Source organism: Pteropus alecto, unplaced genomic scaffold, assembly GCF_000325575.1.
Source record: "Pteropus alecto unplaced genomic scaffold, ASM32557v1 scaffold14, whole genome shotgun sequence".
NCBI lineage: Eukaryota > Metazoa > Chordata > Mammalia > Chiroptera > Pteropodidae > Pteropus > Pteropus alecto.
Window position 1 is genome coordinate 15,851,235 of NW_006436810.1, and position 15,742 is coordinate 15,866,976.

Sequence of the window (15,742 nt, forward strand, 5' to 3'; positions counted from 1 at the left end):
TCTTCAAAACTGTCTTCTGGTTCTCAGTCTTGTAGTTTTCCACGTGGTTTGTTTTTTGTTTTTTGTTTTTTTTTAGTTTAACTGTAAAACTTTCTTTTGCATTCGATTGCAATGGTTATTGAGTTTGTAGTTTAATTTGAGGACTGAAATTGTTAGAGCCTTTCTACCTATGAAAATAACGCCACTGATTTTCTTTTCCATTAATGTCTTTGAGAAAGTTGTAAGTTTTCTCCATAAAAAGGTCTTACGTATTCTTTGTTGGTTTGTTCCTCAGAACCACAGAGTTTTTTTGTTTGGGGTGGATTTTGGGGGCAGTTACAAATAATACTTTATTTACTCAAACTTATTGATTGTTGCTTTTTTAAAGGATTTAAATTGATTTTTCACAAAGATGCTTTATCAAGAAGCTTTGCTATAGTCTCTAATTTTAGTATTTTTCCAGTGGATTAGTTTGGGGTTTTGATGTAGAAAATCAGATCATTTGCAAATAACAGTTTGATTGCTTCTTTCTAGTCCTTATTCATTTCTTCCCCCTTTTTCTAGTCTTACTGCACTGCCTCGGACCTCCATCCAAAACATTTACAAAGTTCACAGACAGACAAAACTATAGCATTTAGGAAAGCACACTTAGATTATTAAAGTATGAAGAAAAATAAGAATGTAATACCCTCAAAGTCAGGATAATGGTTACCTTTAGGGAAAAGGGAGAGGATTTTCATTGGAAAGGCACCTGAGTGAGTATTCATGGGGTTATGGCGATATTGGGAGGGCTTATGCAGGGTTTCGAATCATGGTAATTCATTAAGCTGTGCATTTTCCTTCATGCAATTTTCTACTTACATAATGTACAATTTTAAAAAGATTTTTAAATTGTTTAAAATGAATTGGAGATGATGCTTTTTTTCACATGCCCTAGATCAGTTGGTAAAATATTGGTATATCTGGTCCTTGAATACAATGTAAAAAATAAGCTTTAAATTCTTTGAACTTGATGGGTTTTCTAATATATGGGTTTTTTATTATTAAGTGAATTTCTTTAATGAATATATTTCATTCAGATGTTCCACTTCTTGACTCCATTTTTGTTGTATTTTTCTAAAAAATTGTTGTCTTTGTTTTCTATTGAAATAGATTAGTTCATAATGTTCTCATATTTTTAAGTCTATCAAATAAGTACTTTTGTCCATTTTTAACTGCTAATATTATTTACATCTACCCTTTTGAGGGTGATTTTTATTTTCTTTTGTATTTTGTTTTGCATTTTTAAAATTTATTACAAGAAGCATGTGTTCCTTTTATAATCCAAAACAATCTCAGAAGTTTACCTCAATTTTTAGAGGGAAAAAAAAGCCTCTGGAAATTCTTCCATAATGTGAAAAGGCTCTCAGAAAACAACAAAAAATCTCGCCCAAATGCATCTAATGAGCGATGAAACATTTCATGAATCAAATTTGTTTAAAATGTACTGCTGTACACGAAAGAGAATGTCCCATGGCACTTCTTTAAATAAAAACAATGCCTGTAGGGATGCTCATGGAAGGAGACAGATTCGCCTCTACACCTGCATCTCTCGAGGACACTGTGTTTCATTGTTTCCATGACCACCGGCTATGGCATCATCTGGGCATTGAATGGAATTTTTGGCAACACACAGAAAGGTCAACTTCCCTCAATGGAAGGGAATCGATTAAACTATTTTCCCTAAACCCTGATCTTCTGAGGTTGTAGGAATACACAGGAGTAGAAAAATTGTTCCATGTGCTTTCAAGTGACCCACCAGTGACTTGAATTCGTATTTGTCACGCCCCTTAGCTGCATCTTAGTTTTTATTTTAAATAAAATTACCATGTGATCTCAATTTATCTTGATCTTGTTTTTTAAGCTATAGAACTAATAAGTGACAACGTCACCCTCACAGGTCAGTATTTAACTGCCAGTTTCTTCTTTTCTTCTCAGAGACAGAGAGGCTCTCCAGCTCTTAAGCTCCCCTTCCCTACTCCACGTGCTCTACAGAGTAGGTAGTGTGGAGGTAATTCTGCAAGTGACAGGAGTGGTGATTTATCACCTGTGAGGTTCACAGATTGCTAAAAGATGCATCTCAATGTTTCTTAGCTAAATTTCATCCCAGTTGAATACATCTGCCAGAGATTGGCTCTGGCTGAGGAATTTCACAAAAGCTACGTTCCAAAATGAAGCTATTAACTTCTCTGGACACAAACAGCCATAAAACCTGCTGTGAGCAGAGACTTGGGCACAATTTCTCATCTCCATTTGCCTCTAAAACCACCTGCCTAATTACCTAAGCAAAGGATCACTTTCCAAAGGATAGTAGCACTTGAATTATTCAAGTCAGGAAAAGGCTTGTAATTGCATCCAGGTCGACAGAAGCACTTGAGGTGGACTTGCGTTGTCTGCCTCCTGTGTGAAAGGGGACATCGGCTCACATCTGTAACTTCTTTCTTGGGCAAACTTTAAGGAAGTATGAAGCTTTACGGATTCGGCACGTCCTCTCTGTGGGCTCTACTTAGCACATGATCTTGGTCAGCAAGATTCTCTTCTTTTCTAAATGGCATCCTAGAGGTCATTCTGAAAGCGACCCTATGAATTAGAACCAGCGTGCCACATCCTCCAGTCCCTCTTCAGTGCCTGGACAGTCACAGTAAACGCGGTGACCTCCATGCAACCACAAGACCCTTCACTCTCCCAAACTGGACATTTTCAGCAGCATCCCACCATCCTCACCTGCACACCCGATGTCTTCCTTTAGAGGGACTCAGAGTGTAGCTGCTGAGGAGAAAGAATCATGCCACAGCGCTCAGCACCATCTGCAGCTGCGTGTTATATATATCAGATTTCCGCTTCCAGGATGGGCATAGCTGCCTTCCTCTCACATGGAACAACTTCTCTAAGATTCCAATTCAGCCAGCGGAAAACAGAGCTAGAAACCTGTTTTTAATGCATAGGGAGTTTCAATTTCATCACTGCAAGTTGTCCAGGAGCTTGAATTTGAGCTCTGAAAATTTAGGCACATCTTTGAGTTAAACAGACATTGGACGTTGAAAACAGGAAAGTTACTGTTGAATCACAGACAAGTTTTATAACAGACTGTGGTGGAGTAAATGCTATAAAGAGACAACTGATACTGTGCAGGTACTACACACTCACTAAATGTTTGTTGGATTAAATTTAATGACTTGGGAAGGAGCCTGATAAAGGCAGCTCTCTCTCTCTGTCCCAGTGATGGTGTCTTCTGTACTTCTGAATTTGGGACCCTGTCCTCCACCGGATGGTCTAAGCACGGACATTGGCTGCACAAGGGATTTCTGCTCTCACTACCGTGTGATCTGTCACACTGTATGCTCGTCGCACCATTTGGACAGTAAGAACACAATTATCTGCCCGAGGGTGGAGTTCTGGTAGAGTTCTGGTGGCCTTGATTTACAATTCGGAACTCCTAGGGAGTATTTGTCCAGAAAATTAACTCTGTTAAAGTTGCTGCAGGAAAGAGGGTGGGCGGGAACGTGCAGGCACAATCTGCGTTTGTGCACTGAGTGGCATCATGTTTGTCATCGAAAGCCCCCAAATCCACGCCGACCTCCACCTCCCACAAAGTCCCTCCAGGGACAACCTCTAGAAAGACGTCAGTGAACAGGTGATGAGCAGCTACTTAAAGACATGAAATTAGACACTGAGATGTGCAACGTGTAAGACAGAGTCCCCAACTGGAAGGTCCCTGAAAGTCGTTATCATAATGAAAAAATCCGAGTTTGGCAAATATGAATACATTGTATTCCTCATTTAAGCATATGGACTACTTCAGCCAATTAATTACTTTAATCTCCCCCTCCAAAATAAATAGTTGAAGAATTATAGTTGGGGGCATAATCTTCTTTCCCAGCATTCAGGGGAAAACCTGAAAAACAGGACAGAGACTTCTATCTCAAAGTTTTATGAGCAGGCTAAACTGTCAGAAACTACTACTTGACACAGACATGACACAAGAGGTGTTTGTGCTCAGCTGGAGGGTGGGGCTTATACTCAAGACAGCAGGTGAGGGGTCTGCCTCCTCCCTGCACCAAGTCCTAGCATCAAGTGCAGCTGTGCGATCAGCTAGCTCTGAAGCAGTGCCCCCTGCCGGTGCAGAGAAAGTGAGAAACGCGAGAGGGCTCCAGGTGGAGGCTCCAGGTGGAGGCTCCAGGTGGCAGGAAGCAGAGGTGACAAGACACTGCGCTCCTAAGCTTAGGGCCCTTTAGAAAAAGGAGCCGCTCCCTCTGCCTCATGGCAGCTTCTCTGAGTGAGGCCCCAGCAGCTGGTTGGAGATGCGACCTCAGGCCCTCCCACGACTGTAGTCAGGGGCGGCTGCGTGGCCTACACGCATGATGTGTCCCTATCTGGGGTCGTTTACGAAAGGAAAACGTTAACGTTACGGTTTAAGGCATGTCCCGTGTGACATCAAAACCGGATGCTACGCGTATTTAGAAAGACAAATGATAACGAGCTGTATAAAATACAAACTCTTTCCGTACTGTTCCCCGAAGTTGGGCCACCCCAGCTGCTGGGGACGGGCACGACTGCCTGTTGTCGGGAACTCAGCTCGTACATCACCTCTAAGAACACACACCGGTGTCGGTGGCATCTGTGACAACGTCCTAAACAAAGCGCACGGTACATGATGAATTGACCACGCAAGCAGCGGGCCTCGGCGGAAAAGGTGAGCTTGCCGGGGTCACTGGCAAACGTCAGAATAAGATGACGCGCACATCAAACGTACCTGTGGGGAGAGGCGGCGCAAGGACATCAAAATACCTGACTCCGTTTAGGCAGAGAAGAGGAAAGCTTTGGCCTGTGGGGGTGCGGCCCGCCCCCCACACAACCCTTCGTGCCCGCAGCCCCCCTTCTCCCGACTGCCTCCCGCGTCTCCCTCCTTCCCTTCCTTCACGCTCCTGTAGGGAACCCCCCTCTGCTGTCACCTGCCCCCCACTTGCTGCGAGCAGCGGCTCTGCTGAGTACGGAGTGGAAGCTGCTGTCTCCCGTGTCCATTTCCATCCGGCCCTCCAGGCCCCCATTTATGATTCTCTCCCTACCTGGACAACCCGCGTTTTGCAAAAGAAAAATTAACGCATCTTTCGAGGTCCACGGCGTCGTTTTCGTTAGGGCGCCAGACCTCCCCCCACTCCCCTCCCTCCCCTCCCTCCCCGCTCGGAGCGCGGGGCTGGGGCGCGCTCGGGGACCTGCTCCATCGTTGCTGGGTCCACCCTCTCCCTTGTGAACGCGCAGCACCCAGCCCCGTGCCCTGCACCCAAGAGCGCACGATCAGCGCTGGTTCCAGTCTCGGGCGCTGCTCGCTCTTCGGGCCATGGAGCAGGAGCAGGAGCAGGAGCCGGCAGCCTAAGTGCGAAGTCGTGGCTACGGCTCCACGACAACTTCTCACGTGTAAACCCCAGAGCGCGGGCCGAACCCAGGACAAGAACTGCAACTCGCCTGCCACGCGCCCACCTCGCCGCCTCCGCAGAGACGCCAGCAGCTCCGACGGCCCCCTGTCCCTGAGGCCCCCTGTCCCGGAGGCCGCAGCCCGCTCCCGACACCGGACCGAGCGCCCAAGATCGCGCACGGACGCAGCGCTGGCGGCCACGCGCGGTTGTAGCGGACGGCTCCCCCCGCACCCCCGAAGGGTGACCGCGAACAGGGACCTGGCCCCACGGGACTCCGCGCCCTCTGCCTCCACGAGGGCAGCTTTTCCGGTTTTGTCCCTCCGTGAAACCGTTTGGCCATCTGGGGAGCTTTTCCTACAGACAGCTTTGAGAATCTCTTCTTCAAAAATAGTTGTAAATGCCTCACAATTGGCTCCTTGGGCGGGAAAGCGCGCAGGTTGCACCGCGCAGGTGCATCAGAGACGCACAGGTGCGCGTGGCAACGCGCGTCCGCAGCGCAGGTTCAGAGGCGGTTCCGGAAACCACGTCTCTCGCGTCACCATCTGTTCTGCTTCGGCAGAACTAATAACCCGGCAAGTCAGCGACTTAGTTGTGGAACAGTGTGGCCAACGATCTTACCGCAGAAAGCATTTTGTTTCTGGGAAAACCGTTAGATGGGTTTTATAAACCTAGACACCAACCACTTAGTGTCTGACTCCATGTCTTCTGCAATCTCACGCCCCACTCAAAAGCCAGAAATCAGTATGAGTTGGAAAAGGACAAGAATCAAGGACAACAGAGGACCGCGGGGGGTCGGGGGACGTGGTTGGGGTGCTTTATATGTAAATACAACATCCAGTCATTTTCATTGCGGGCTCCACGGTCTAGTTCTGTCAGAATTGACCAATAGAGTTAATATAACCGCAAACTAAATTTCAGATTGTTCGATATTTGATTGCATTATAGTCACATTAATACAATTATAAATAAAATGTACTCTTAATCCCATGACTTCAACAAATCGAAGCACACCTATTCGTCCATTTTTCCTTCCCGTCCCTGTTATAAAAGTATCTAAGTTTTGCTTAGCTTAAAGCACACCGCAATTAAAAAGTCCTTGACATTTAAAGTCAATACAGAGGGTTTGAACCCCAACATTTGGCCCTAAGGATATTTACTCTATATATCAATAACATTTTCTTCCGAATTGTAGCAACATTATATGCCATTCTTTGTTTAGTTTTCCAGACCACATAAGTAGACAGCATTTTTTCATTTTCACAAGGACCAAGCCCTTTCCCTGTAAATTTCACAACACAAATTTGATTTTTTGGGGGTCCCTATCAAATTTTACAAATTAACATTTTTACCACCAAGCATTTTCCTAGGTGCCCATTAAATCTCCCACACCTAATGTTCTTATGGGAAGTTTTAGCTACTATCCGTTTTATTTGGGATTTATCAATTCTACCAAGTCTAAATTTTCCTAGTAATGTACACAGTCAAAACATCGCTGTAGCTGAAATAGCTGAGTCCAAAAATTCTGCTTTATATTCAGTATATAACAGGACTTCCTCTTCGTTATTGGGATAGCTGTCCACAACTGAGTAAAGCTGTCACCGGCCCCCTTCTTTTTCAAGGCTGAACAGCATTTCATGGTGCGTGTGCATCTTATTTTCTTGTCCTGCTCATCTGTCTGCCAATGGAGATTAGATTGTCTCCACACCTTGGCTACCGTGAATAGCGCTGCAATGAATGTGGGGGTGCAGGTATCTCTTCAAGATCCGGCTTTCAATTCTTTTGGATAAATACCCGCAAGTGGGATTGCTGGGTCATATCGTAGCTGTTTTTCGTTTTTGGAGGAACCTCCATACTGTTTTCCACAGTGGCTGCACTATTTTACATTCTCACCAGCACTGTAGAAAGAGTACGATTTCTCCACATCCTCGCCAACACTTGTCATCGTTTGGTTTTTTTATAACAGCCATCCAAACAGCTGTGAAGTGGTCCCTTATTGGGTTCATGTGCATGTCCCTGATTAGTAATGTCGGGCATCTTTTTCACATACTAATAGGCCATCTGTAGGTCTCCTTTGAAGAAAGTCTATCAAGTCTTTCGCCCATTTTTTTTAAATCAGAGTATTTGGTTTCTTGCTATTGAGCTACAGGACGTCCATTCTGTCTCCCAAAAGCTTCCTGATTTTGCTTCTCACATTTAGGTCTCCCCGCTTGGATGGTGTTTCCGGGCGTGGTGTGTAGGCCCATTGCTCCTTCTTCCACGGCTGATTGTCCTGACAGCACCCATTAACGCCCACTCTTCTCCACTGCTCTGATGCCGCCTTTATCACAACACGTGTGCGCAGAACACTGGGCCGTTTCTGAGCTCTGTACTCTGCTCCACTTGCCTGTGTGGTCTTCTCACGTCAAAGGGCGCTGTGCTTTGATGGCAAGTCTTCCCATGCGGTAGAGCTGGCCCGGCCTCCTTGGGCTTCTGGCAAAGTAACTGGGTGATTCTCAGTTCCTTACGTTGCTATATACCAGTTTCATTGATTTTAGGCATAATTCTTTTGAACGGTTTTACCTCTGCCAGGCAGAACTGGCTTCATCACACTTCTTACATGTGTTTATTTACACTGTGCTACATACCTACTTGATGACATTTTCTCTCGTAAGGATCCTTCTGCCTCCCAGTACCACAGAGTATGTGGCAGGATGCAAGTTAGGGCATGGGCTTGAGAAACAGGCGAATCCTAGCTCTGTCTGTTGCCAGGTGTGCATCTCTGGGTATTTCACCTCTCTGAGCCTCGACCCTCATTGTAAACTGTCACTATCACACCATCTACCCCCTAGGGTCAGCGAAGGATTCTAAAGAATACAGGTAAAGCTTGTTGCACAGTGCCCGGCACACAATAAGCTCCCAATCTTGAAAAACTGAAGTTGTTATTTCATGGGGAATTTCTCACTTTCTCTCCAGCCAACATTAAGTCAGAGAGATCACAGGAGTCTCTGGGCACTTTTCTGAACTAGACCCATAAAAAGGAATGTATTTTTTACGCCCACTTCACCGTGACTGAATTGTAAACCCAGTGGCCTTTGGGACAATTCTCAGAGTCCCTTTTATAAGCCCCCAGAGGCTAGGAGGTGCAGTGGAGGTGAGCTAAGGCCAGCAGCTGCCCAGGCTGAGGCCGAGCAGCTCGATGAGACCCTAAAACCCGACATTCCTTCATGCTTCCTCAGAGGATGCACTCAGCCTGCTCATTCTCAGGAATGTAATTTTAGGTCCACCTGAAATGATGAATGTGCAACCCCGAGTCTCTGGCTCAGTTTCTTGTTTCCTACGTTTTGCTGAAGGCGGGTCCTGTTGCTATTTGGGGCTGGGCTGTCCCTTTAATCCGTTTTGGCCCCAGATCAGCTTTCTTCCCTGACCTTCGCCGGCAGCCTGGTGGACCTCGTACCATTCGGCACCCCGAAACGGGTGTCCGCTATTTCTCCATCGCAGCTCCTGTTTCTCCGGGCACCCTGCTGTCTCCTCCTCTCCTTTGCTGATTCTACTGAGCTCCCTCCGTGAGCACGGCTTTCAGTGCCCCTGGCTCCCGCAGCCTGGAACGTGTCTGGTAGGAGCTCAGAGACAATCCGGCGTTAGTCTTCGCAGCCAGAGGACACTACGAGAGACCTCCCATACTAAAGTCGAGCGCCATCGTCTTCCACATGGAAATGCGCCCACGCGCTTATGGCGAGGCTCTAAAGGCACATTTCTTTACAAGCGTTGGAAAAACATTCTGCAGAGTGGTTTTCTCATGAGGTCATTTTCTTGTTGCAATCATTAAACTTATAAGGAGGCGTCAATGACACTGAGAGACAATTATCAGGTCACACAGAAAAATCTCCCTTGCGAAGGCTGGTCAGATCTGAGGTCTGGTTTTAAATCAGGCAAGATATGACATCTGGAGTACACATGAAATAAAAAATGTGCCTTTATCCTACGCTAGCAGTAGGTACGTTTTTCTGTAACTGAGTTTCTTTGCCAACTGCATAATTATGAGTTTGCACCTGTTACTTTTCTTGAATGGATTCAGCTCAATGAGCCCTGCTTCTCGATCCTCTAGACTTATTATTTAAGAAAACTCAGCACAATCTTTCCTCTTGCTTTGCAGACAATAGGCTTCCTTCGGACCAAGGACTGTGATTAGAAATGCTGTTACTTCATGTGTCTGACAACTTAATTTCAATGCAAACAATACTAAGACGGCCAGTGTCCCCAAAGGGGCCTTCATGTTGAGTATATGTGAAGATTTATGATGCGCAACAGAATATGTCAGTATTTCACCCTTGAGAAGTGCCTCCCTTCCCCGACTGCTGACTCCCACGACCGCGAAGCGGGGAGGAGCAGTGAGGGTGGGGTGAGGGGGGCTCCCGGTTTCCGGCAGCCTGGTGTGACAGGCAGGGCCCAGGAAGGTGGTGAGGACACCCAGGCACAGGAGTGGCTGTCATACGATGAGGTTTGTTTTGGTTGGGGAGTTTTAAATGCTGTGTTGAGCCGGCTGGAGGCAGCTCAGTCCTCCTCCTGAGCTAGCTAAGTCCACACCCCATCTGCCCCCTCAGTGCGCTCTCACCCTTAGGAGTCACTATGCATTTGCTCTAATGGCCCCAGGCCCAAGTGCCACCAACCAGGGACAGCCCCTATGCCATGAGCCCATGGAATTAGTCAAGTTTTCCAATCCGCAGGGAGCTCCCGAAACCTAGCTAATCCATACACAAGTGCCCCGACAGCGCCGGCTTGCTGTTGCCCCTTCCCTGGGCACAACTCTGCGTGGCCTTGCCTGGGGGCCCTCTCCCCTTCAGAACTGCCTGTCGCCTATCCTCATGTCGGAGTGTTGCATGCTGGCATCAAGAGCATCTTTAAATCACATGAGACAGTGCCTAGTGTGATGCTTCCGGGCCCGAGTGAGGTGAGGAAGCTGCACGTACAGGAGTCGGGGCACCGAGGCGGGGTGGGGGGGCGGTTCCCTGTGGCACAGCATCCAATGACAGTGTGTCAGAGCTGAAGCGAGGGGGAAGGGCCTCTGGGGACAGTGAAGGCAACAGGAGACTGTCTCAGCCTCCTCCATGCGGACCTACTATTCTTTCCTCTGCAACAGGCCTGTGGTGAGACACTCTGAGACGACGTCAGTGTCCTGTTTCACGCCGTGCCTTCTGCCCAAGCTCGGCATCCATCGATGACTCCTGCCTAAGCCTCTTGTTATGGCTTTGCCAAATGGTGATGAAGTTTTTTGAAAACGAAAATTGATAACCTCAGAGGCTTTTGTGCAGGGTTGCAAACTACAGCCTGAAGGCCGCATTGCACCTGCCACCCGCTTCAGTAAATCGACGTTTTCTGGCGCGCCCGAGCCCATTCGTTCGCGTACCATCTACAGCCGCCTCCATGCGGTGACAGGACAGCCGAGTAGATGGACAGACACCACATGTCTCACAAAGCCGAAACTATTATCAGGCCCTTAAGAGTTTGCCGAGCCTGGCTTCAGAGAAAATACTGCATTTCTGTAACAGGTACAGAATGTGTTATAAGGAACTAGAAAAAGAATTTTAATGAAGTAAAAACCTGGCCATCAAAATTAAAAAAAAAAAGAATGCAAGGCAAGGGCTGAAATAGAAAATTGAGGTGACATTCTAGAAAGCAGAACAGAAGACGGAGATGCAAGACAGAAAAGAGACTTGAGGATCCATCTAGAAAGAATGACAGTAGATTAATAAACAGTACAGAAAAAAAAAATACTGACAGATTTTTTAAAACTCCAGAACTGAAGTACTCAAGTTCTTAAATTAAAATGACCAAATATCAAGAAAGAATAAATCTAAGAGCTTCCAGAGAGAGAACGAAAAGAGAACAGACCGCACACAAAAGAACCATCAAAATGGCATTATACGTATCAACAACAATAGGATAAATACTCACAAAGAAAGTCGTCAAAGGTCTAAGAGGAAATATTTTCAACCTACAATTTGCAGACAATTAAACTATCCATCAGACATTTTCAGAAATTCATGAATCCAAAGTCTATCTCCCACATCACTTTCGTAGAAGCTACAGGAGAAGGTGTGTCACTGAAAAAAGGATATAAATCGAGAAAAAGGAAAACAAGATTCCATAAGACAGGCTATTTGCAAAGGAAAGTTCCCAAGGGTGACAGCCATGTAGCAGGGCTAGAGAGGGGACATTTAAAGAACAAAAATAGAGGCAGAACTCTGCGAATGAAATGGCCTGGGAAGAAGAAAACAGAATTCATACATTATTTGGTATGTATGAGCGCTGGGCGGGCGGGGGGAGGACATTAACTAACATATGAAAGATTGAACAGAACTTTAAGGAAATTTTTAGGTTTCCTTGAAAATCATCCAAATAAAAAGGGAAGGCAATTCTTCATCTCGGAAAATGTAAAAGTTGTAAAAGAGAAAAGCATCACAGTACTCTATGTGACCCTGCAGGGGACAATATTAGTCATCATAACAAACCATAGCAACATATTTAAGATTGCAGTAATTATTTGGAATGTTCAACAGGGGCGGTGGCTGGCCTACAAGAGCTTATCTACTATAAGTCAGCAGACGTCTAAAATCGATGAGTCAAGAAACATAGAATATTATTTAGAAACATGAAGGCAAATATGAGAAGAGCTTTTAAAAAGCTGAACACTATCCCAGACCTAGGAAGGGTACATGGAGGAGGGAGAGTCTTCCAGCTCTGCTGAGACAAGAATGCCAGGCTTGTGAATGCCTTTCCCCTCCCCCAGCACTGCCCAACACCCCCTCCTCCAAAGTCGACTCAGATGCACAGAGCGCAGCCCCGCCTCCCTCGGACTCCTGCAGCGTGGGAATTCCTTTCCGTAGTTTCCACCAATTCAACAGATGGCTATGTGTATGGATGAGCCAGGAGTCCCGCCGGATGCTGGACAGAGCACTCAGCAGGACGTCACGGTGCTGCTCACGGGCCTTGCAGTCCGACAGGAAGGTGGATGCTAGGCCCATACCTGCATGGGCATGAACGAGCGTCAAGACAGAAAGCCCAGCCTACACGTCCCCGTCGATGGCCGTCACAGAAGTGCCAGGCTGCCCATGCCATCCAAACATTGTTAAGCCGGGGGCACGAGGACGGCACGCTTTCTCCGGCTCTGCCTTGCTTCCTGGATTTTCAGGACACCTCGTCCCTCCACGAGCTAACCCGCTGAGTGCGGCGAGTCACCACACATTCCTTTCAGTCCCGCGGGTGACAAGTAGTGACTGCCAGTTGCCTCTTGAACCTTGTTCTCTTCCATCTCAGCCCGCTGCTCAAGCCACTGGCTCTCCATCTCCCGACTCTTGCCAGGTGGGGCAGGTGCCCTACAGCCATCCTTTGGTGACATCACGGAAAGAGCACTACCCTGTGACTCCTTCGCAAGGGCTCTGCCCAAGCCCTGGGAGTTGGGAGGGTGAGGACAGAGCAGGAATACCTTTTACTCTCACATTTCTTTGGCTAAGAACCTAGCATCTGTCCCAAATCTTTTACTGCTGTCTTCAAGCTCCTTATTCCACACTCACGCCACACACACACCTCAAAAGAGAAAACTGATGGATCATTCAACATGAGAAGAATGAAGAACAGAGAGGAGGGAAGTCTTAAGTGTGGGTGCCCAGCTGGAGCAACTTCAAAACTCGCTTCTGAGAATAACTTAAAGTGGGAGATAAAAATATAATCAGAAAATAATCGGTACAATCTAAAACAAATTTAGAACCAAATCCCTAAAGAAACATGTGCTTAGATAATGTGCTCCCTCTGTGTGAACCCCATGCACCTGTCAATTCTCTTAACCATTTCTGCAGAGGACGTGCTCGGTACTCACTCATCTGTCTGTCCCCACTAACGTAGAGTCGGTTGTCTCGGCCACATTTGTCCCACTCTCTTCGAAGCAGTAACATTTTTCTGATGATTTCAGAGACATATTTCCTTGTGAAGCAAGATATATGTCTGTTTTACTTTGTTTTATGAAATACTAAATGAATACCATGAAGTTCATATTCAAATATATTTTCTCATTTGGGGTCCTAACCAATAAAGGGAAAAAGAACCTATCTATACACATACACACGGTGATCACATGCTTAAAGCAGAATTTCTTGTTTTCTTTTCAATTTTAAGGGCAGAAGTAAATATCTTTTTCCTTTTCATTTTATACGAGTTTTCATCAGGATGTGCTGAGTTCATGTTTTCTAAATCTAACTTAACCCTCTAAACATTAACTTTAAAATAACTCGAGAATCATAATTTCTAATGTGAAATAAGGCAACAGACAGACGACTGCTTTATTTTAACTTCCAACACCAAGAACAAAACTGGTTAGTCCAAAATAAATAAATGGCAATAGTAATTTTCCACCTACTGCTAACATTTAGTATTGAGTCCCAAACCAGTGGTTTATTTTTGCTGTACTGAGGTAGAGGACCAGGCTGACAATGAAGTATTCTTCTGTCTCTTCGATCCACACCAGCTCCATGTGCACTTGTCCTGTCGAGTCCATGTAGTCAACACGGTATGTCTGTCCCAAGAAATTAGGACCGTCAGAGGGGCTGGGAGAAGAGCTCATGGAAACCGGGGAACTGAAACACCAAAAGGGTTTCCCATATTCATCCAAAAGAGTTATGTCCATTATAGAACAACTCTACAAAATAAGCACAAATATTTATAAGTGTAAGGATAAAATGGCCAATTCGACCTGGCTTTCAAGTCTAGTTAATAAATGCGTAAATGTATAAATGAAGCCTGACGAGGATGAATAAGAGGAAAGAGGAGAGAGAATGGAAACGGGAATATACACGAAGAGGGACAGCAGAGGCAGGGCATGGAGGAACGCGACATGGTGGAGGTGCCACAAATTACTCAGCACCGCCGGGAACGGAGGGCAGGACCGAGTCCCGGGCAGAGTGGTCAGCCTTGTCCATCACTGCGTCTCTGCCAGCCTCTCGCGGTGACCGGTACCAGTAAAGGCACATGGGATATCGGTTACTGTTACCCACCAGTGAAGAGATGGTACAGCCCTCAATAATCAGTGCTACAAACTCACAGGAAGGGAGAGATGGAAGAGCAGACACGCTGAGCAGAAGCCAGTGCCTGGGGGTGACAGGGAGGGAGGAGGGTTCCAATCTCCTCTCTCTCCGTTAGAGAAGACGACTTGGGGAGAAGAAACGTGTTAGGTTCAGACATGCTGAGTGGGGACTTGACTCGGGGTGGGGGGAGACAGAGTTTGAAATACTGATAATTATTAATACTGCTAGTGAGCTATATTTTAGAATTTATTTTTAATTTTGGCAAAACACACATAACCTAGAATGTGCTGTCTGGAGCGTTTCTGAGTGACAGCTCAGTGGCGTTAAGCCATGTGCACGCTGTCGTGCAGCCATCACCACTGTCACCTCCAGAACTCTCTCCATCTTGCAAACCTGAAATTCTTGACTCACTGAAACACAGCACCTCACCCCCTCCCCAGACCTCGGCACCCACCCTCCTACTTCTACTTCTTGTCTCTGAATCTGACTCCTCCAGGGAACTCCTCCAGATTCCCCCGACGGGAATCTGACATGGTATGTCCTCCTGTGCCTGGCTTATTTCAGGGAACATCATGTCCTCAAGGCTCACCCGTGGTGTAGCCTGTGTCAGAACAGCCTCCCTTTTTAAGGGAAAATACTAGTCTGTTGTATGGATGTCCCCACCGTGTTCACCTGCCCGCCCGCTGATGGACACCTTGCGGTCTCCCGCCTTCCGGCTGCTGTGGAAAGTCGCTGCTACGACCTGAGTACAAAGTGACCTATGCTACTCAACATGTTCTATGTGCCAAGCAGGCTAACCAGGCTAACATCTTCCAACACTTGCCTTTCCAGACACAGCTCGTGACTGCCGCGACCTGTGCCCTGTGCTAGTGCTTTACCAGTCCCGGCCACACGCTCGCTCTCGGAGACCAGCGCGCACTGGGCGCAGGGAGCAGCGTGGCCGCAGACAGGTAGCGACAGTGCCCGCAGCAGCGCCGACGCGCACGCCGCGGGCCGCACACGGCTCCACGCGGCTGCAAGTGCCGGCGGTTTGGACCCGAGTTGGATCAGGTCAGAGTCTTGACTCAAAAAATGTGTGTCTTGGAGAAATTTAAGGAACACAAACACTCCAAAAGTTGAAAAAAACGAGACGTTTACTAAGGGACCGGTGTGAACTGGTCCCAGCTCTGGAGGAGCTGAGCGAGGAGCCAGCTAGGGTGAAATACCCCGGACCCCGACCCCAACCCCGACCCCCGCCGCGGACCGGAGCCGAGAGCC

General features: G+C 46.9%; 1 protein-coding gene across 1 annotated transcript in view; it reads right to left on the minus strand.

Moving 5' to 3' along the window:
* Positions 1 to 13,715: 13,715 nt before the first annotated feature.
* Positions 13,716 to 15,742, minus strand: part of FBXO15 (F-box protein 15) — a 36,847-nt gene continuing 34,820 nt past the window's right edge. The window contains exon 9 of the mRNA XM_006913764.3: positions 13,716 to 14,100. Within this exon, the coding sequence (XP_006913826.2) occupies positions 13,831 to 14,100 (270 nt within the window). The 3' untranslated portion in view covers positions 13,716 to 13,830. The remainder of the gene's footprint in view (positions 14,101 to 15,742) is intronic.